The sequence below is a fragment of the Oenanthe melanoleuca genome, chromosome 2 (genome assembly GCF_029582105.1).
Source record: "Oenanthe melanoleuca isolate GR-GAL-2019-014 chromosome 2, OMel1.0, whole genome shotgun sequence".
NCBI lineage: Eukaryota > Metazoa > Chordata > Aves > Passeriformes > Muscicapidae > Oenanthe > Oenanthe melanoleuca.
In genome coordinates, this window is record NC_079335.1 from 126,087,578 (window position 1) to 126,110,910 (window position 23,333).

At 34.7% G+C, this 23,333-nt stretch overlaps 1 protein-coding gene across 7 annotated transcripts in view; it reads right to left on the minus strand.

The window, feature by feature from the left end:
- The window catches only part of AKAP9 (A-kinase anchoring protein 9), a 105,729-nt gene that overhangs the window by 33,128 nt on the left and 49,268 nt on the right, over nt 1-23,333 (minus strand). For 5 of the 7 annotated variants that reach the window (XM_056486062.1, XM_056486064.1, XM_056486061.1 and 2 more), the window contains 14 exons: nt 22,896-23,109; nt 22,100-22,179; nt 20,340-20,475; nt 19,792-19,913; nt 19,171-19,276; nt 18,410-18,608; nt 17,776-17,872; nt 16,834-16,926; nt 15,143-15,505; nt 14,324-14,554; nt 12,590-12,730; nt 11,939-12,042; nt 11,007-11,212; nt 4,269-4,480 (listed from right to left, as the gene is read on the minus strand). In XM_056486062.1, the coding sequence (XP_056342037.1) occupies nt 4,269-4,480; nt 11,007-11,212; nt 11,939-12,042; nt 12,590-12,730; nt 14,324-14,554; nt 15,143-15,505; nt 16,834-16,926; nt 17,776-17,872; nt 18,410-18,608; nt 19,171-19,276; nt 19,792-19,913; nt 20,340-20,475; nt 22,100-22,179; nt 22,896-23,109 (2,304 nt within the window). Of the gene's footprint in view, nt 1-2,034; nt 2,791-4,268; nt 4,481-11,006; nt 11,213-11,938; nt 12,043-12,589; nt 12,731-14,323; nt 14,555-15,142; nt 15,506-16,833; nt 16,927-17,775; nt 17,873-18,409; nt 18,609-19,170; nt 19,277-19,791; nt 19,914-20,339; nt 20,476-22,099; nt 22,180-22,895; nt 23,110-23,333 lie in introns of those variants that run through there. The other 2 variants (XM_056486066.1, XM_056486068.1) reach the window with 2 other exon arrangements.

Sequence of the window (23,333 nt, forward strand, 5' to 3'; positions counted from 1 at the left end):
TGATGGGAAGCCTCACATAACTTCACAAGACATTTGATAAAATCTATATTGAACACTCATTGCAGAGTACAAGATGAAGCCTGACTTATAAAAGTCTAAGCAAACATGCCTTGTCAGTAGAGTGAATTCCATGAGCCACCTGGTTAAATCCGTGTCTTTGTTCCGGTAATTCCTGATTTATGAGTTTACACTAGATTCACCTTTGTTTACACATGAGTTTTTCACTAAATATGAGTAAGCTACCACCCACCACACACTTAGAATGGCTAAAAACCATATAAAACTGGCAGAAGCCTTATTATAGATTGACTGAAGTGGTGCTTCATGTCTTTTTCTCCTTAACATGAAGACTGATGAAAACACCAGGAAAATGTGAATTTTCAGAGTACTGCACATTTAAACCAACAATGGAGTAAAGCAGTGTTTCTTCCAAGAGTGTCAACCTAGCAGAATTACTAAGATTTTTTTTTTTTTAATTCTTCTCCACTTGTCTGGTGGGTTAATATTTAACATGTACTGACACAGATGCAGCACAGCTTCACTGTGCCACTATCCTGAAGTACTGGAAAACCATGTCACATAAAATTGCATATTTACAGTTTAGACTTATCCAAAATGACAATTTCAAATCTAATTAGAATTACAAATGTAAAATAATGCACAAAGATTAAACATTGTTAGAAGTTTTGACCACACAAAATCCATCTAAGATAACAACAAACTGAAATCAATTACCAAAATCTTTACTTCTCAACTATTAATATTTATTGTCTACAGCCATCTCTCTGAGGGACACACTAACTGTTAGACCTGAACTCTGCAGTTTTTGTGTGACTTGTATTCAAAACAAGACAATTTATAGATAGACAGATGTCAGAAAATGAAATAACATATTTTATGCTCCTTTAGTGTTTTTTTTTTTGTTTTTTTTTTTTTTTTTTGTTTTGGTTTCATTTTGTTTTTGTTTTTTACTTTTTAATATTCTGGTTATTGGCAGATATTTGAAAGATAGTAATGTCTACAGTTTCTACAAATTATTCTGTCTCTTGATTTCTTAAAATATAAAAGCTTTCTCACTTATTCCCACTAAGATCATGAATATGAGGAGTTTGCTTTAAAAGCTCAGAAAAATGGGTTAAGTAACATTAAATAGAACAGTGCACACAGAATTATCCACTTACACTTTGAAAAGAAAATCTGAATAATCAATCTGTTTCATAATACACTGAATTTAAATAATTCTTTTTCCACAGCATTCCTTTTCAGATGGGCATCATTAACATGTTCATGTTAATTATTTATTCTGTCAGGCTTTGAAAGGCCTAAATACTGCAACTATCTGAACTGGTTTAGATATTTTTAAACATCACAGAGCACCCTTACTTTATCCTTATATTTTCGAGTGCTTAATGAAAGACCCACCCCAGATAAAAGGGAAACATATATTAGATTTACTGTACATAGACAACTGTAAAAATGGCTTCCTGAAATGCATGAAATATTCTGGTTAAAACTCAGAATAAAAATTATTCTCCAGCTTTTTCCAGTAATAACAACTCAAAGTATTATTAAAAACAACACAGGGCAAAACCACAAAGAAGTACAAACACAAACATGATTTTTTTAAGATCAACAGTTTCTCCATAGGATCACTGCAAGTGAGCTGCCAGCTTGTGGTAGTTACTGTTACTAGTCAGTACACCAAAGCTAAAAGAGAACAACTTTGACTGCAGTCTCTCCCCCACTGTGAATTATTCTCAGTGAGAAAAATGAAATGTAATAAGTAACAGTGAAGCGCTTTAAAATGAGATCTCCAATAGCTGGAATTCAACATATTTCTGTGTCTGATAAATTTCTTGTCTTAGAAATGAACAGAGAATTGTATAATTAACACTGTTTCAGTGCTCACTGAAAACTGACTAGGAAAAGCACCTGTCAGCAGTACAGTTTTAACAACAGAGATAAGTTAATATAATTTTTCTCTGCAGTCTCTTCTATTTAAGCTTAATTTCTTTTAAAAACTTGTATACTTACTGAATAGGGAGGTGTAGGCAAGGAGATTTTAGAGACAACTTTTAAAATGTGCCCATTTTTTTTGTGGCTGAAGTGAAAAATTGAAGTATTTACAACTACAGAATTATTCTCATCCAAGTGCTCGGTGAAAGGAAAAGGATATGGTAAAGGCACACGAGATTCAACCTCATATGTATCTTCTTCTTGGCCCTCAGTCCACAAACCACTAAACAGATTAGATGCCCAGTAGGTGCGGTAAGAATCCATTCCAGAAAATATTTCTCTCGCTGTCTTCTCAACTGTCCCGTGGCTATTTTGCACTAGCTAGGCTGGCTTTAGAAATTTCTGACAGGAGTTTATAACAGAACACGTGCGTTGAACAGTCTGAAGACACATAGCACAGTCGGTGACAAACCCACTCAGAATCTGCAGGAAGCCTCAGATCACTCTTCAAGCTGAGTAATTCACGGGTGGATTAATCCCAAACAAAGAGGCACAGAAAAACTTCTTATGGTCACTCCTAAAAAATCCTTCTTAGAGAAGTATCACATGAAAGAGCAACACAAATCTTCCAATAGCAACTGGCAAGTAATTTCCAAGGCAAGAAAGCAGAATCTTCTGCCTGCACAGGAACGCTGCAGCAGACAAGCAAGCTAACAAAACTGAAACTAAAAATTTTCCAACTCCACTACAGCAAATAAAAGAAAAAGTCATTATTTGCATTCATCCTTGTTGCTGGAGTTAATTCAACAGGAAGAACTTTCTCAAACTCTGCTAGTTTAAAGGCTTCCTGCTAGTATCTCCTAACTGAAAGAGTTCAGGGGAGTGGCCCAGTTTATTTACCAATACATAACACCAGCAGGTGGAATTTGAATTAATACACCCACTATATGCCTTGCCTCAAGTTTCAAACTGCACTTCAGGCATGAAAGTGTGTGTTCAGACAGGTCTCATACAGATACTTTGAAGATTTTGCCAGGTTTTCTCTGACTCTTTCAAGTTTATTTGAAGAAATGGGTACATGTCTGTATGCAAAACACAGCTGATTAGAGGAAAGGTTAAAATTAAAATCTTTTCTGCCTGTAACCAGTTTTAGATTATAAAATATTTCAGACTAGAAAAAAAAATAAAGGATTCAGTTTCTGAATATTTAAAATTAATTTTCAACTCACCTATATATCTGTGGTATATACAAGAACTGTATATAATCCAATAAACAGACATTGCAAAGCAGACAAACTTGAATGCTCTGACAGAACAGTCAGAGAATTGTAAATATTCATACTTTGGGAAAATGTGTAAATGGAAGGATTTTTTTATTAATGTACAAAAAAAAAGCCAAAAATATATGATCATCAGGGATAAATTCATCTTTGTATAATAGATATTAATGAAGAAAATGTGTCTATATGTGTTTGAGACAATTCTGTTGCTGGTACTGGCAAAGTCTCAGCTACAAAGCTATGTAAGAAATAACTTGGACACTGTCAAATTGCTATGTACACAACCTAAAAGTAAAGCACATGACAAAAGCAGTGTGATTTGAACTAGGTATATAGTTCCTTTTTCAGTTAATAAGGTAGTACTTCAGACAGCTAATAAGGTAGTACTTCAGACAGCAGCTAACATCCCACCACACAAAGTACTCTGATAGCAAACTGCCTCTTTTTTGGATACTATTCCTGAATCACATACCTCACATAAATACTGGAGTGCAGACTCCTTTTCTGATAGCAAGGTGGACATGTGCATCACTGGCCACATTTAAATCATAGTTGGAAGAGACAACTAGAGAGCTCCACTTTTTTGGCCAGTCAATTGGCTAAAATGATTCTCAAGAGAACTAGACACAATTCCCCTTAATCCTCCTTCTTCACAAGCTCTATGTGCTCTGACACCTCCTGTCTATCTCTTGGTTGCAGCAGAATGCAGATGATCCCTGTGAGCAATGAAAGACTGCCCTAGATTGGTAAGAATGCCCAAATTCCTCTGCAGACCAAAGCAGATTTCTAGCAGGAAAGTATATTCATCAGTAAAATTCCTCTGCAGACCAAAGCAGATTTCTAGCAGGAAAGTATATTCATCAGTAAAGTCATGCTGGAACAGTCTTTTTTTGGTTGGAGGTACATGAAGCATTGTTACAGCTGCCAAAATGAACCTGTGGGGTTTAGGTCTATGAAAACACAATCACAAGAAAAATAAAAATCCCAATTGAGAAACAAAATTTAAATTGCTTTTCTATTAAATCACCCCACCTGATTTGAAGTTTCATTGATAGCTTCCAGAAGCTTTTCAACAGCCGCCTGCAGTCGAGAACTAATATTCAGAATGAGCTCTTCATTTTCAGGATCTATTTCCATCCCACTTTCTGCAAGATGTTGGCTCAGCAGTCCTTCACCTGCTGCTCCTGGCCACATGTTAATATCATCATCTCCCATACTACTACCATGATATAAGGAACAGGACTCTGGAAAAAAAAAAGTTACCTTTTTACACAGACTCTTAGCAATTGCAAACACGAAAAACTGTGCAACTGAGTTACAATAAGACAAGCCCAAAAATGATGAAAATATTCGTCTTGGTCACAAAAACAGAAAGGGAAATACTGCATACTAAAACTCACACAAACAAGATAAACAATGTGTTAATTAAAAAGAAACAGAAGTGCAAGAGAAAAGGAGATATTAACAGACAATATTTTAGACATACTTTCAGTATGCTTAGGGGCTCTGACGCTCCCCTTTGAACCTTAATTAAGATCAGTAACCCTTACTACTTAGAATAACTTGCACTAATACTTGCAAGATTGTCTTTAAAATACAAAACAGTCAAAAAACTATAAACAAAACCAGATTGTCCCTGTTTCACCAACATCCAATTATGCTACTATGAATTAACACAAAACTGTTCAAGTCAGTGAATCAAACTCCAGTGAGTAAAAGGAAAGGCATGCATGCAATTCAGATGTCTTCTTAGGACAAAAAGACTGGAATACAGAAGAATATTCAGCACAGTTATTAGTGAACTGAAAATTTACTAAAATGAACAAATTTTACTAAAACTTTAACAAATCAAGTACAGTGCAGCAGAACTGCAACTGTTCCTGCTGCTGGGCCACCTGGCCTGCCTGCTTCTCAATCTCCCTGAGGTCTGATTTCATTTAAGGACATTATCCATTCTTTCTGAAAAGCCAGACACACAAGGTTTGCCTATGGTATTAGGCTGATAGCAATTCATCTAGAAAACAGCAAATTCGCCATGTTTAGAATTCAAGGCTGTATTTAAGCAATGCAAGTGAAAGCTAAGTCTTGAGATGTTTTAAAATCAGACTTTCAGTATGAAAGAACAATACAGTAGGTATATCGTGACAGTAGAAACTATTGTTGATAAAGTCTTTTAAAATTAAAAAGTGTTATGTCCTTAGACTGACAGATTTGAAATGACAGAAATAAATGCTACTGTGGAGAGTTTTTAAAACTGACGATTTATTTAAATGAAGTATATTTCTGGAATGTATTTAAAATAAATATTTTGGTATGGTGCATTTTTTTTAACAATAAGATGCTTTTGCTTAGGATTTTCTGAAAAATATCTAATTTTTCAGGAAGCACAGTATGACTAAATGAATTAAGAATAGTCAGTGTCTGTTAAGCAATGAAGTTGCAATACTGGGTTGTCTTTGAATTCCAGTTCCTGGTTACTCCACAAATTGTGACTGCTGAACTAGAACAGTTTGTTTAGCTACAGAAATTGAATTGAAATTACAACAGGTCAATCTCACAAATTGCCTTTAAAAATGTAGTTAGGTCTTGTTGTTTTTGCCTCCTAACCAGGCAGGCAAATAATAATATGAGCACTCTTGTTGATGTTGTTTGAACCTATCAAGCAAGTCAGATTCTATTTCTGAGGTTTGTTTTAAACTTTTTTGTAACAAGCTGCAACATGATTAACCACCTGGTGTACTTAACATACATTCCTACCTGCAAGTATTCTGACAATACCTGCAGCCATATATATATGACCCATACAAAACAAACTAATCTACAGAGGTTTTAATTGAGGAAGGTTTCACTTGGTTTACTTTTCTCTTAAAATTGCTAAGATTTTTCAAATGCAGATGCATTTAGTAATTTTTTTCTTCTAGTTGTATTAATACTGTTTCATATCTCCTTTTAGATATGTGGGGTATAATGTTACAAACTGTTTTCACACTCCAAAGGGAAAAAACAGAAGCGCACTATATGCATGAATAGAACAAATAACCAGATGAATAGAAGATACATTCACATGGCACCTTTCATCTACACAGGATTTCAAAGCACTTTTGAATAATGCACTTTGGAATGGCAGTCATAAACTCCTGTAGTGGAATCACCCTAGCAGTGGCTAGCAGTCATTTTCTGCCAGGACATGAAATATTTGCAATGGTTTTATAGACCATAAAAGCTTTCCCACAACACCCTAATATTCCATCCCCCTGCAGTATAAGGAAGGCTGCAAAATTAACAATTTTACTTTTTTTATTCAATAGCATTTTGATGTCTTACCACCCAAGTTTGGGCTGAGTTTGGGTGTTTCAAGATATCAATAGTGATGCAGAAGCTTTAATATCCTCAGAGTAGAAAGGACCTTCATTTGAGATGGACATCGAGCAGCATAAGTATTTCCAAATGCTGTGCCAAAGTATTGATTAAAGACTGAGTTGAAGAAAAATATATTCCCTACTGAGCCACCAACACACTTACTGCAGCACCTGATGCTCTTTGGAGGCCACTCATCTTAAGAACTGACCAGGTAAGACCCTGCTTAGCTTCAGAGATCTCACAAAATAAAAGCCCACAGTACAGTAGCACAGCTATAAACAAGATAAAACAATGACATATTAGTTATTGCACAATCTAATTCTTTCCTGACGGAGTACAAACAACCTAGATAATGTTCCTGTTTTCCTTCTCAGGTTTAGCCCATAATTCATGTCTTGTCACCCCTCTATTTCAGGAAATTATTTGCTTGAGAGGTACATCTGAATTGTGCAATGATTATTGCTTGCAAAATACAAAAAAAAAAAAGAAAAAAGAAGATTATACAAAAATGACTGTAGAAATGTGCAGTTGGTTGCAAAATCATCTGAACTAGCTGTCTGGAAACTTCTGAAGAAAAACTTAAAAACACTGATGGCAGCTAAGAATGTAATTTTTAAAAGCCAGGTTCAGAATATGTCTTTAACATTAATAATGCCACTAGTATTATTATTTCTTCTTGCCAGTGACCAGAACAGTACCAATGGGCCTCCACAAACTCATAACAAGATTTAAAACTCCTGTTTTGTTTAGGGCAATTCTTTTGTAATTTGCTTCCATTTCTTCTCGATAAATACAAAATAAATCAACATTAAAACATCACTTTGTTATATGAAATATCTCAAAACAAAACATCATGATTTCCCTGAAACATAACTATAAAAAATGAGGAAAGAAAAAGTGAGCTGTCACCAAAAGTATAATTTGACACATGGAAACTTTAATAGACCCAAAGATAACAAAAACCCCCCAAAAGTATCAAATGCACAAAAAGCTTCAAATAATTGTGTTTATAAAATGGGGTTGGCAACCCAAATGATAAATGTAAACAGCCATGTTATGATTTCAACAAAGTGGAACTTAAGAACACAAATTTATGTTAAATGTCTTCCTAACTGCACAGTCTTTTCCCCCTCAAAATGGTCTTAGTACACAGCAGCTTAGAAAAACATCTTTCCAGACAATTTTCAGTGATGGAAACTAGAATTAGGAACATAGTCCAGTCTCATTAATCACCCCTGGCAGCTTAATGTCAAATCCCCATTTGGTTCATCCTTATGTGGCTGTTCAGTCTCCCACCCTAAGAGAACCAATTCAAATTCCTCTGTCCTGCAATTTTTTTTTCAGTCAATACAAAATAATAAAAAGAATGTAACTGACTTAAGTAAAACTATCATCTCTTTGTGTAAACTCTCTCCTTATAATGAAAAAAAAAATCAACCAAAGAAACAAAGGTTTATATTGTTTCCTTTGCCATGGGGCATGCAGTTCAGCACATCAGATGTCATGGCCCACTAAATCTTAAGAAAAGTGTTTAATTATACAGTGCTTGCTCTCAAGTTTCATATACAGAAGCTGTTTATGAGCTGCCAACTAACATTTATGAAGCAATACATATTTTGCATCATGTAGAGACAGGTTACTCCTGGGATTCTACTTAGGAATTAAGATTAGGGGTTACAAACTGGAAAAAAAAACAGTCTTGTGGCAGCACAGTGTTTAGCTATTTACTACCTTTTTCCCTGGTACACTGCTCAGAAATAAGGAGCTCAGAAGGTAGGCAAGAGGGTTTAATATTCAAAGGATGCAACAACCTTGCAGGTTTCTCCAGAGCAACCTGCACTACTGCAGTCCCTCTAACCAAGTAAACTCACCAGATTACTGTGCACAAATGGTCATTCACTTCCAATGATGTTTTACGACTGAAGTTTGAACTTTAATCATTCTTCTAGAAATAAAATCCTGTACTTGCAGATAACCTAGTCAATGTTCCTCTATAAATGCGCTCCATAAATCAGGTGTAGTTATAAAGATATGACTTTAACAATTCAGCTTTTTAAAATGCTGAAACTCAGCAAAAACAGTATGAGTTTTGCTTGTAAATACATATGGATTATGTTCAGAAGGTTCACAGAATTCACTTCAATAAATACATTATCTTACTACTTTATTATTATATTTCTATTGGTAAAAATTTATTTCTACAGATTTCCTAAGCAATTAAAAAGGAAGATTTGTTTGGCTCAGTACTAGAAAATATAATAGCATGCACAGTCTTTTTTAAAAAAACCCCAACACTGTCTACATATTTCTTATTTCCATAAAATAATGGGAAAAAATTGTCCTCCCAATCCATTTAGCAGTAGTCTCAGAAATGAATAACAAGAGTCCCATTGCTGAAAATATTAACAGAATTGGTCATCTGATTCCATTTGAAGAAAGATCAAATAATTTAGCTGATTAAACAGTACAACTATTGCTATGGCTGCATGACCCCAGTGGCAGAAAGGATGCTGCAGTATCATTTTGGGAGAAAGAAAGGAGAACAGTGAATATGGCTCCAGAGATACATTACAAACCATACATTCAGCCATTATAGGTACTGCAAGTTTAGCTCTTTTTAAAATTTTACTTAGTAAATTGGTTACTCTTTCCTTCATTCATATTTCTGAATTTAAGGAAACATCAAAAAGGATACTGGAATAAACAACTGGTAGGTAGGCAGCTTGAATGCTGCTCTGCACCAACTGGGGGCATTACACCTACTTTCTTATAGGATAGTGAAACCTTATATACCTCTTCAAAATACACTAATAGCAGACACAAGTTGAAACAGTCAAACCTCTCACTAGCAAAATGGAATAGAGCTCTTTTCTACTTGAAGAGTGTCCTCTTTCATCAGAATACTTCACAAGAAATTAGCAAATCATTCCAATCACAGTAAGTCAAAATTACAAATAAAGGTACTTTTAAACTGTGTTTTGCTACATATATGTAATGCAAGTAATCCATATTAAGAATTGTTAATGACAATAATTAGTAACACATACAAGAATATACACTGGCATGCAGGAGCAGGCAAAAAGTGAATGCATCAAAAAATAAGGTCAGAAGCTTAGTTATCCAATCTGCTATATGAGGAAAAAGGCAAAGCCTCAAAAACCTGAAGTTTCAAAAGACAATTTTTCAAACAACTAAATACAGTGAAATGTGTAGAAAACAAAAGTTACTTTTTAAAAATGAAACAGCAGTACAAGAATAAAAGTGCTGTTAACTTAAAAATTTCAGAAATTTTTAGACTACAACTTTATACATTTCATTGCAGATAACCTTTTGAGTGATCAACTGAAGAAGATGTCTCTGCAAATTCATACAACCTTTCTCAACTTGCCTCAAGGCTTAATGTGACCTATATTTAAAGCCAAAGGGAACCAATAATATGCAACAATCTACATTTTGAAAGAAAGCGGTAAAGATCACCTTCATTTACCAGTTGTATTATAATCCCGTAATAGACACCTTCTTAATACTGAAATGTAGTATTTGACTTCCAGTTATTTTTCTCACTCCTAGTAGTTAAAATTCCAGCCAAATCCAGATGTATAACATGTTTGAGGCTTAACTAAGCTCCACACAAGATCCAGCATGCATATGCACAACCTTAATGGTACCTAAATGGCAATACAGTCGAGCACCTACTCTTGCCCAAAAGAGAAATGGACAGACATTATCCTAGTGCAGTCATAAAAAAATAAACAGATCCCAGTAGAGTTCTTTGACAGTGGTATGCAACTAACTATAACATCAAAATGCTCCTTCAGTCTTGTGCCAACTAGCACTTCTGGAAACAGCTGATGGACAAGTGTTGGCAGTTGAGAAGTTCTTGGAACTGTGTCCAAAACGGGATTTACATGCAAACAGTTAAGAAGCTAATGAAGTCCACAAGCACATATATACAGGCTTGTCCCCTGCCAGCTGCCCTCAGTGACCAGCCACATCCCTCTGTACTTTTAGTGCACTGCTGGAGATACAGCCCTTGACACTAGCTCCCATTTCCCATATATACACAGGAGGGTGTAAGTGGTGCAAGATGCTATGGAGCTGCTTTGTTCTCTTTGCCTCCATCAACAGAAACCTTTTTTTGGCTTGACTTCTCACTTTCTCATTCTGTTGCAGGCTTTGCAACAGGATCCTAGATGTGAGCTGTAACTGGTGTGAGGCATGACCCAGACAACTCCTGAAATGCAGTCTCTTAAGCAGAGATGTCATATGCATTCAAATGAAAAACAGGTTGTGGGGCTTTTTTCCTTAAAAAAAGTTTAATTTAAAATATCAAAACTAAGAGTATTTAAATTCATCATTAAAGCATGCAAATGATACTTCTTATGAAGTATAAAACCATACAATCAGTACCTTTTTCATACCCCACACGGATGCAGGGTTTTACGGACTCCTCTGTCTCAGTGTCCCATCCAGCTTGTTTGGAAGGCTGGACTTTCCCAGACCGATCCAGTAACCCAAGGACATGCTGACCAATTGTCTCCTCCATTGCTACAGTTGTCTTCACAACTTCTAAAAGAATCTTCATGAGTTTTTCATTAGCCTTCTGAAAAACATGCCTGCAGGACAGAAACTAATCAATCCTCTGATCTTTCCCTGATTTCCAAGTGGGTTTTATCCTTTATACACCCTTGCAACCAAAGAAGATTTTCAATTGAAATAACGAGATTTCTTTTTTAAGCCTAAATCCTACATCATATAAATACTAAATACACATTTGTGTTAAAAGTCAGGTCTTCTTACAACATATGTAAAAAGTCAAAGTATTTATCACAATTTCTACTTTGACCTTGGCATTTTATCTAGTTATTATTTTAAAGCGGAGGTCTGCTTTCACCCGGTAGTCATTATAAAATTAATCCTTTCTCAAAATGATATTTAAGAAAATTGTTCCTCTACACTGATCAAAAAAAGTTACTGAATAGTCAAATGGGATTATAAAATAAAGCAATCATACTAATAGAAACTTAATTCACATATGTACATACAATATATATATAAATATATGTGTATAAATAATATTTATGATTCAATGTGTATAATAAAAAATATATAGTAAAAATAGGATTGGATTTGTCTCATTCTCTATGCCATTACATTGTTAAGTTTTATAAATAGTAAGATACGATTTAACCTAAAGTACATAAACTTGAAAATATGGTTTTCTAGAACAAAAGATACACATTATTATCAGTCAGAATAAAGTTTATAAGTATTATTAAATTAACAGCAAGAACATGATTCTCAAAATTTAAGAAAAATATTTTCTTAATAGTTCTAAGCACCTTTCTTTAGAAAGAAGAGCTGAAGCTGTTTCATCAGGCTTTCTTTCCCCATCTTCATTCTCAAAGATCTGATCTCTTGCATCGTTTTGGTTTTCATTTTCATTCTGAGTAAGTTTTGGCAGAGGGAGAGAAAACAAAAAGGACAGGAATCCTGTCATGTCAGAAGCAACATATTCTTCTTATATATGGTAGAATATGAAATTTAAAACCTCAGTTAGTAGTAATTTCCTTTTTAATACTTCTGCACCAAATTACAAATCAAGTAATACTCTTACTATGTGGAAAAAAATATTAACAAAAACAAACCAGGAAATCCAAGGCAGGGCCAATTAGAAAGAACTTTGTTACACTGACTAAACAGTTGTTGTATTTTCTGGTTGTGTTGCTATAGCAATATGAAAAAGTCTGTTTACTTAAGGAAATAGCTGCAGTAATAATCCCAACCTTCAAGCTGTTCAACCAGCTTCTGCTTACCTGAAGTCAAAAACCTATGTTTTCCACTATCACTTTTTGAATCCTACAGCTGGTCTGTTCCAGCAATATCCAACATCTTTCAGAGAAATATATTACACAGAAAGAGAAACAGCGAACAGGAATCTTTTACTGGTTTTACATGCCACGGCTGCCCAGGAAGTCAAAGTCCATATTTACCTCTGTCTGTGTGCTGTTGTTTTGTAACTCACAAAGCAGCCTCTCTTTTCCGGGTACGGAATGTTGTTTTAATGATTCCAGTTCTTCTAAAAGCATTCTCTCTCTCTCTGCAACCAGGCTGTCATTCTCCATTGAGACACGCTAAGAAAGAAGTGTTGTAGAGGCTCACACAGTTTTTTAAGCTTCTGAGTAAAATGAATCCTGTCACTTCTAATTCTTTACAGACTTTGAACAATGAAATTTCAGTCTGTCTCTCTAAATCATTACAAAAACACTGAAAGCTTTCTAGAATGGAATACAGCTAAAAGATACTTAAGCCTTCCTTAAGATTTTCATACCATTTTTATGCTCTTTAGGAAATTCAATAGTCACAATGCAAACTGGAGAGAACTTCTGAATATTACATGCTACAACATGTTTTGCACAAGAAAAAAGATAATAACTTATTTTTATAAAAACCCTACACACATTCTCTTTAGACAAGCTAGAAGTGTTCATGGCTTAAACACAATGCACACATTTCTATGTAGTTCTTATGAACATACATACTTGGCAATAAAAACCAAAAAACCCCAGCAGCCTAAGTTCGATTTAATTATTTTTATCAACTACAGGAATTTGCAACCCTGACAAAGATGCAGTTATAAACTGAAAAAAAAGGCAAAAGGAGAAAGTATGCATATATCAAAAGAAAAGACCATCAGGATAAATTATTCTAGGACACTTTCAAAGCAGCTAGGAGAGACAGCTGATGTTGCTGGAAAAGACTGTTCAAGTACAAGTAACTGGCTTTCTATATTCCAGAACTCCTTGAGCCCAAACTTAAACAGAGAAGAACCAGGTTTGGAAAAGGTCTGAAGCTCCACTCTGCAGTGAAAGCAAATAATTTTAGAATTCACTGATTATTAGCTTCATGTGCATTTTGGTAATGTTACTCTGTTGAAATTAAATCAGAGCTAGACATATTCTTCTGGATTTTATTTACTTTGTCTTTCAGCATAAGGAATCCTTGAAAGACGTCTATAAACAACATTATTTTTGAAGCAGTATTAATTAAGATAGATTAATGACTTTCATTAGTACACCTATCTAGGCTTTGAATAGATAGAGTGACAGAAATTTAATTTGACAAGGCAAACATTGATGTTTCCCACCAAACCCCACAGATATTGCTTTACTCTAAAATATAGTAAAGGACTTATCTCCCAGAACTGGGGGAAAAACCCCAAAATGCCAAAACATAGTGTTGCAGGACGCCACTGACACTGTTCAAGTCAGAATAATGAAAAATGAAGATTTTTGTAGTATTTCTAGCCATGGCTGGTGGCTTCATGGATGTAAATGGCTGCTAGCCTGCATCCTACACAGGACTGTGTATCTGGGAGGTGACACAATTGGCAGTGCATCCACACTACCTCTCTTCTGGCTGCTGTGCAGCACTGCAGGTTTGCTCCATTTTTCAGAAGTCTAAATCGATCCATCACTGTCTGAGCTTTGATTAAAGAAATATGTCTTCTATAAATACATGCATATATGGGGCTGTATGTACACAGACACACAAATATATGTGTGTTTGCACATGAGTGTGTATGCACATGAGTGTGTACAGATGCACATGGTAAGTATGTGCATGCCTCTCTCTCCCTCTAAACAGATACAAATGCATAAATATGAATCTGCCTGTGATATTCCTTTGTTAACCCGTGTTAAGTCTCTGGCTGAATTCTGTATTACCTCAGCTAATTGCACTTTAAGACTCTCCAGCTCTGCTAAGAGTTGATCTTGATTTTCTTTCTGACGCTCCATCTGCTGCATGTGCCCCTGTCTCAGCAGCTCAGTTGCCAGCTGGTGCTCCTGGTACTGCCGCACGAGCTCCTGCCGCATGTCCTCCAAGCGCTCCTCGTACAGCAGCAGCTGACTGCATGTTTCTGTGTCTGTGTCTGCAGCCACCACCTCACCAGAGTGCTGAAACAGTGCAACTACTTTAGCATTTCATGTTCAACAACTGGTCCTAGGAAATATTTAAATAAATTTCAGAAAATGCTTTCATAAATGAAAGTAGCTGGCATGAAAGCATTTTTGTGTTGCCTGCTTCTTGGACAGTCCAGGCTCAGAATTATTCTCCATTTAAAAAAATAACTTTTTTCCAATAACTCTCAACAGTATTAACTTCCATGCTTTTTATGACTCCTTCTTATCTTATTTATTTTAGCTCAGCCCCACCCCATGCTTGTGAAATGCAAATTATATGCTTTACATCGCTTTAATTTAAATTTTTGGTTTTTGCTGATATCCTTTATCACAAGAAATTCAAACTATTTAAGAACTATTTTAAATTTGTTCTTTGTATAAACACTAAAATATAACCTAGTTTTTAAACTATTTATTGTCTGCAATACAGCTGGCATTATATTCCCTTCCTCAGTCACAGAACACAGGAAAGAAGGGTAGGTAATTTAGGTCTGAAGTTGTCAACCCTTTGAAAGGCAAAAGGAAATATTTAATTGGAACTTTCATCTTAATTTTCTCTTTGCTGTTTTTTTTAACACTTACTGGTATTTCTTCTGCTTTGCTATGGAAAAGAAGTTCTTCAGAAATCACTGCCTTTTGTGTTGTCTGTCCTAACATGCAATCAGGGCTGTTATTAGAATGAAGCTGTTCTCCAAGTGAGTTGATCTCTCCAGACTCTTCACTGAGCTCCGTGCAAAGTGATTTCAGTCCTTCTTCATTCTTGCTGCCTTTTCCAGTTGCTTTTCTGGGAAGGCTGTCGACCTCTTCCTCACTGTGCTCTTTCTTAATTCCAAAAGGTATTCTCTCTGGATGTACAATCTGTGTTGGGACTTCTTCTTGCTTCTGCCTAGCACTTCCTGACAATTCAGTCTGTTTCGCAAATGCTACACTCATTGACACAATAACCTGAAAAAATAAGAGAAGTCTGTATTAGTTCATGCTTCACAGCAACTCCTGTTACTGAAGAAATCTCAGAAATGACCATCAACAATAAAAATATAAGAACCAAATGTTCCCAGAGGAAAACAGAAAGAACAGAGATATCTTGTCAATATTGAAAATGGTCACAACTTAAAATACAGACACTGTATTTAAGGTAGGTTAATGAACTATAATGCTGTTCTCAGTTACAACAGATTATTTAGCATGGAAATATATGTTGGTTTTTTTAATCCTATAAGATGATTTCAAAAAGTGCTGGCACACAGACTTCAGAGCAGCTGTGCAAAATCTTGACTGACATGGAATTTTCGGCTGTATAAAGAACATAGTGCCATGTGCTTGATACTTAGCATAGGAATTTTACTTGACCAGAAAGAAATTACTGGCACTTACTAGCTGCAGTTACAGTTACAGCAGGCTGGTAACTTTTGTGTTGCTAAGTATTTCTAATGCAAATAAACCCCTTTCCCAATCATATGAGCAATTATATTCTAGATTTAGAATACAGTGATTCATAGCATAAACTACAAAAAGTGTGAAAAAATATTATAAAAAATACAGAAGTCTGACACTTGAAAACACCAAACTTTTCCTTTCCAGAAAATGCAAGTTTGTCCTTTGAACTTAAACTGATTCTTAACAATGCAACATTTGTTTCCTCATAAAGAAGAGTTTTCTTGGCAGCAGATAAGAGAATATTTATTTTATCATGCAAAGAAGTGGAAACTTTTTGGCAAATCAGAATGTAAGTAAATCCACAAACAAATATGCTCTACCTATAAAACCTTACTTTTACTTTCCATGTTTTAGTCACGAGATCCAAAGAAAAACTATACATTTTACATTACATATTAAAACACATAAAAAATATGATCAGAAAACAGTACTAAACTGTTAAGTGCAAAAGTCTTTTGAACCGACCCACTGTTAAGCCTATGGTACCAAGAAATATTCTAGAGACTCTAAGACTCTAAATCTCTGCATTTTAAAAATAAATTCTAGTGCAGAATATGGTAGCATGTTGTCTACTTTCTTTGAAGTCTTAAACATCACCACTACAACCCATATGAATAGAAATTATGAGTTAGGAATAGGACAGATAGCTAAGAAACCCAAAAATGTTCCAGAATTTTTTAAGATTTTCCCATTCAGAAACCAAATGAAACAATTCCTTGTAAAAAAACATACAAAAGTTAGCATATGCTATGGCAATTGTCTAAGTAGTTGAAAATGGCAAATAAAAATGACAGATTTTCAAAACATATTTTAAAGTAGTGAAATAAAAGTAATACCTTTGCTACTTCTTCTTCTAATCTTTCTTGGTACTGCTTTTGGAGTAATTGAACAACATCCACATCATTCTGCATTTCCGCCTCCCTACCAAACTGTAAGAAAAACATGAAATCTCAGATCAAGTATTTCTCATTTTATTTCATTAGTTTCACGTTTCAATCCAGAAAAAGATTTTTTTCCTCAATTAGGTTTTCTTCATCTCATACAAATAATTTAATTTTGTACCACAACGCAGAAGAACTGGGTAAAAGATTTTGCCTTGTTTCTGCTTCAAAATGAATTTTAAAAGTTGAGTTTGCAAAAACTCTCCTTCCAGCACTATTTGAATGTCAAATGCAGTGAAACCAGGTCAGGAAGCACAGAACCATAGTACAAACAACATTACTACTTTGCAAAATGCATAATTTTTGAGCCAGGTTTCCAGTACTCCAAGGAGAGGAATGCAGAGGGTCTTTCCTATCTGCACTTGGTCTCTTTAAAATCTTTGGGGTTGCTTTTCCAAAATTTCTCTTAAACTGTGCGGCATGTACTACAAAAGTCCTGGGTTTTCACTTAAATTCCTTCTTCCATAACTCATGTTTAAAGAAAAGTCACAATATTTTAAAGATTCCTGAAGAAATCCCAGAATTTGAACACTAATTCACTCCCACTTTGGTAAGAAACAGCCAACTCAAATGTCGTGTTTCAGAGATGAAATAAATAAATTTAAACCCAGCATCCATAAAGCAAGTTTTCTTGATCATAATTCCCAGATACTTTTTTCAGGAAATTTAAATATTTTTCCCCTAACATGGACTGTCTAATAGTATAGTACAGTACAAAGACAATAACTACCTTATTCTCCCAAGTATTAGTCCATATTTCAATTTCATCTAATAAGCCAGAGTATCTAAATTATGCCACTCTTATATATATTAGTTATGAAATGAGTTACATCATACCTCTAGTGCTTTATCTGTTTTTTTCTGATGAAGATTTTCTGTGCTCTTTACTTTCCTGAAGACTTCTTTTAACTTTCTTTCTGAATCTATGGGTACACTAAAAAGATACAAAATGCAAAGAGGGGAAATAATAATTAAGAAAAAAAATCAGTACTTGTTGAAAACCAGAATGTATTAAGTGGATCTAAACTTCACCACAAACTTTATTACTACCACTACTTTATTACTATCATTATAGAAAATAATAAATTGCAGGCAACTACATCTACACAAGATGTCTTTGGATGTAAAGGATAGTGCCTGTAGTTTTGAGGATTAAATGTGGTCTACTTGAGTTGAAGTTTTGAAACTGCTGCTATAAAGCTCATATATTAGGAATTACTTTTATACATTTTTCCATTTATCAGATCTTTCTCTGTTAACTATAAATGCTGCACTATTTAATTTGCAATGTTTATGCCATTTCTTTATAAGACTCTTAACAACTCATGAAGAAACAAAACTACAGAAGACCAGTATGTTTATAAAGAATTTCTCCAATTCTGAAGTAGAACACAGAGCTTTACACAAATGGTTATTTGAAACACTTCTTGAAAGAGCGTGAAGTTATAAGCATTGAAAAACTGATTAATACCTCGTGTGGTCAGAGGATACCCCAGCAATCTGAAGCTTATCCTGCAGATGGACAAGCTCTGTAGTGTACCTCTCTTGACTTTCTTTCAGCTGCTGTTGGAAATAGGACCGGAGGTGGTCCAGCTCTTGAGTATGCTGCTCCTCAAGCTGTTTTTTAAGGTTCTCTATCTCCTTTGAACAGTATTCTTGAATTGTAGGATCTGTATATAGGTTATGTGAAGCAGGGGGTGAGATGGACAGGTGGAGAGAAAGAGGGAGGGAGGGAGGGAGGGAGGGAGGCAGGAAGGAAGGAAGGAAGGAAGGAAGGAAGGAAGGAAGGAAGGAAGGAAGGAAGGAAGGAAGGAAGGAAAAAAGAAACTATATTAATTTCTTCACAAATATTTAGCATTTTAGTCCATTTCATCCATATTTAGTCCATTTAGTGATGGACTGAATAATTAATGTAGTTAAAAAAAATTCTGACATCCTGTTAACTATTTTTCCATAATAAAGAAGGATAACCTAATCTTCCATTTTGCAAAATAATATTTGATATGAGTAACAAATTTAATTATGGAAAACTAAAAAAAATACTAAACAAAAAATGTATAATAGAATATAATTCTGAAATCTAAAGAATTAAGAAAATCAGTCTTGTACTGCAAAATCGGAAAAAAATTTCTTATGTTCAAGCTGTAGTAAGATACAAATCAGTTAAAAGTCATTGTCTGCTCTTTGTGTCTGAATATACAAACATTAAAAACATCTTATTCATTTTTTTACCCATTAGATTCAGTGAAGGAGTCTGCAGACTTTCCTTTCCTATTTCCATATGCATAGGCTCCTCTTCTTTCCTCGTTTCTGAAGAAGATACCTTTGGTTCTTTGACCTAAATAATGATCAAGTAATGCAATTAACAACAATTTGTCTAGTAGTAGCACAAAAATATTATATCCAGTGCTGCATTCCCAGTATGAGAGAAAAATGGACATATTGGCAGGATTCCAGCAGAGAGTTACAAAGGAGATGGGAGGCTTAGACTCTTTGTTGTACTGGGAGAGGATGGAAGAGCTGGGCATGTAAAACCTGAAGAAGGCAAATTTGCCCACTGGGCTTGTGAAGTATCAAAATTCATCAGAACACAGTCCTTGGCAACATTTACCAGTTGGCACTGCTTTGGGTGAGGGGCTGGATTAGATGAACTCCAGAGGTGTCTCCTAACATCAACCAGTCCTAGAATTCTGTGATGTGGACAGCAGCTTTCTTAATTTTCTCAAACCACTGCCTTGCTCTGCCACTCAACCAGCATACACACGTTTTCAAACACTTCCTCAGTCATCCAGAAGGAATTAATGCAACAGAGAAAATTCAAATGCTCATATACTCTATGCTATAAAAGTTTACCTGTCTACACTCTGCCATCAGCTGTGTTTGAAGCGCTTTCAGCCTGCTGTACTCTTCCATTATCTTGCAGAGAAGTGCATCCATACGTTCTTGTACAGTTAAATTACACAAAGAACCAGGGACTTAAAAAAAAGAAAATATTTTACCATTAATTTTAATACAAGTAATTTTTTCACAAATTCTGCCCTGAAGAATTGTCTGATAAACATTACAAAATACTGAAACAAATGAAGCCCTTCTAGATTTTGAGCATATTTTTTATGTATTGATAGACATGCATTTTTTTTGGTATGACTGCTAGTTTCTTCTACAAAAGGAGGAAGAGGAAGAGAAAAACCCCAAACACTTTTTTCCACCAATATCTACAAAAATGAACACAGTGTAAGAAAATATCCATCATAAAATAAGGTGTTTCAGAATAATAATTAAATCTCTAAAACAGCTATTTAAGCACATGAATTAGTGCCTGAAAAAGTAATGGCAAAATTGCCATCCTGAAATACTCTAAATAGATACTTTTAACCAGCATGACAGTACAAAGTCATTACCTTGAGCTTGACCTCTGTGTACTGGTAATTCTACACTCAGTTTTTCTTTCACAGCAGGTTTACAGAAAATTTCCTGTTCCCTATCACCAGCTTCTATAGCAGCTGAAGAATGTTCATTCTGACTGCCACATAAAACCTATATAAAAATCAAACAAAGCTAAAAGTAAACAATTTATTATTTTATCAATTACAATCCACAAAGAAAACAAGAAAAATAGTAAGAAAGTAGTATTTTTTGAGCATTAACTTCTGTGAAAATGATGGCATAAACGTTCTGTTGAATCCTAAGAACTTAGACAATCTTTAAAACTCCTGATAAAAGAAACAGATATTAAAAGACTTTTCAGCTAAAGCATAAATGCATACGTTTTCAAATCAGCATTTAATCTGGACCTGCCAAGTATTAAAATATTGTAGAGAAAGGCCTCCTTTAATAACGTGGAAAGCAAATTTACATTTTAAATGTCTCAGTCTCATAAGCTGCAATCTTACTTGGAAGAGGAATTCCCTACAGCAGAATTTTGTATCTTTTTGGGGATTGCAGCTCATCTTGTTCTTTAAGTGCTGAACAAATCAGATAAAAGGGTATGGCAGAAAAAACCAAGTAATGAACAGAATACCCTATGTTTGTTGGTGCTATGTGGTCAGCAGAATGAGCAGACAAACAGATTTATCCATATGATTTCTGAAGATAAATGATACTTGAAAAGAAACCACTTGCTCAAAGCACAGTGGGATTCTTTATTTAAAGATTTCATACTCAACAAAAATCAAATTCAACTTATAAATGTAAAACCATAATTTCTCCAACAGCTCAACAAAAGGATCATACAAATAGGCAGCATTTTGCACACTGTGGAATAACTCATACCAAGCAATCTCTTTTAGCTGCTACTTTCTGTGAGCTTAGAGTCCTTCTTAATCTCTTCTATACTGGATCTCAAATTAAAATTCTGTTATTCCCTTTCCCAAAAAGGTATTGAAAAAAGTCCAGCAAAGAAGGAAAAAAACCCCACCCAAACCACAAACCCCATCCATCTGAAGTACTTTAGACTTGAAAACCATGGCTTGCAATGAGTAAAAAAAGCTGTTTAATTTATCTAGAAATAAGTCTAAAAAGTAACTCGACTGACAGTCAAAAAGTACCCATAAGGGCCATCAATTACTATTACTCTAGGAAAAAAGATACACCAAAATATTATTATAGGTGGCTGATATTAGAATATAGACTAAATATCAGCTTCAATTTTTTACTATAATATTTATTTACTACAAACAATACAAAAAGTATTTTTTTTTACATTGCTTGACACTTTTAAGTCTTTGAAAGATAAGTTGCAGTTAAGAAAGACAGGACTCTCTTATTGCAGATATGAGAGATGATGTCCCGCACATCATGATGCAAGTGACATCAGACTCTTGAATCAAAAACATATATCCAGAAACAAAGAGAAAGGAAAAATGTACTTCCAAAATAGTAGATATCAGATCAACATTAGCTAAAAGATTAAGATTATGTGTAAGACAAAAGACTTGTCTGGACAAGGACATAAACTAGCTTAGGGAAAAAAAATTAAAAAACCATTTGCAATGCTATTTTGGAAGCTCAGGTTTAGCAGCCTCTATTTTGAGATCAATGCAAAGAGAAAAGCTGCGAAGTAAACCTGCAAAAATAATGTAGAAAAATATGATGACTTACAAGCCATCATTTTTTGTTTTCCAAATTTACATTTTAAAAAAGGCTTTTTGTTAAGTCTTACCTGAGCCAGCCTGGAACATTCCTCAGTGACAGCTTCATTCAGTTTTTCTATAAGTCTTTGTGTAGATTTCCATTCATCATCTACGAATACAAATTATTAATATTATTTTTAAACACTAGATGCACAACAACTTTTCAAAGGCTTAATTTCCTGCCTCAGTGAAGCTGCCTCTTCAGCTTGAGGAGGGGCACTTTTTTGCTCCCCTCTTTATTGTTACAACAAATGGACAGTTTCAATTATCAGAGGTGAGCTGCTCGTTCTAGAGAGCAGCACATAAAAAATAACTTTATGTATTAGTGACCTCCAGAAAGTGTAGAGATACCTAGCAGAGAGAAAAGAACTTAGGCAAAAAAATTAAACAAGGGCAAAACATGGTATAACAGAAAAAGCTGGGATAGAAAATCATGTAGTACCAAAGTTTACTTAAAGTGTGCAGGGAGTCAATGTAGCAATACAAAGAAAAGAGAAAAGAACAAGTACAAAAATACTTTGCTGGTGAATTTGCTTATTATTTTACCTTATAGGTGAATCTACTATATTGTTATTTACAATTATTTGAGCTAATATAAACAGCAAACAATGAATTGTCATACTCCTTATTTCTTTTTTTTATATACTTTTTTTCCAAGTTACCTCAGGAATAGCCTGCATGTACTGGGTGAACAATTTGTTCAAAAAATACTTAAAAAATATTCTCTAAATACAATTTATTGGACAGCGAGATGCACAAACTGCTTGTTTGCTTGTTTGCTGTTTTTCATATAGAGCTTCATTCTCCTAATTTTGGTCAAGTTACCTGCTTGTTGAGATTTCAGGGTCTGGAGCTCCAGCTGATGCATTCTTTTAAGATCAGTCATCTCTTGTATATGATTATGAACAAGCTCTTCTTTAAGACTGCAAAGTGCACTCTCTTTTTCTGCCTTCAAGGACTCACAAACCTGGTCTACATGAGCTGAATAAACCAGGGATAGGCAAATCCGCTGTGCTTCCATTTGTAGCTGTAAATCAGTCTTTGAATATAAAGACACAATTTAAAAGAGTGAGAAATAAGAAAGTAGAAAGACCCATCTTTGGAAATTTCTGAGATTAATAATGTGTTGAATGGAATGCTGCATATAAAGGCTTGTAGATCCATCTGCACTTTGGGGATGCTATTGCTAAAGAAAAAAAAAAATTTGGGATATGGCAACAGAGACCTACTCAGAGCTGAAGTTTGGAAAGGTTTTTAGACACC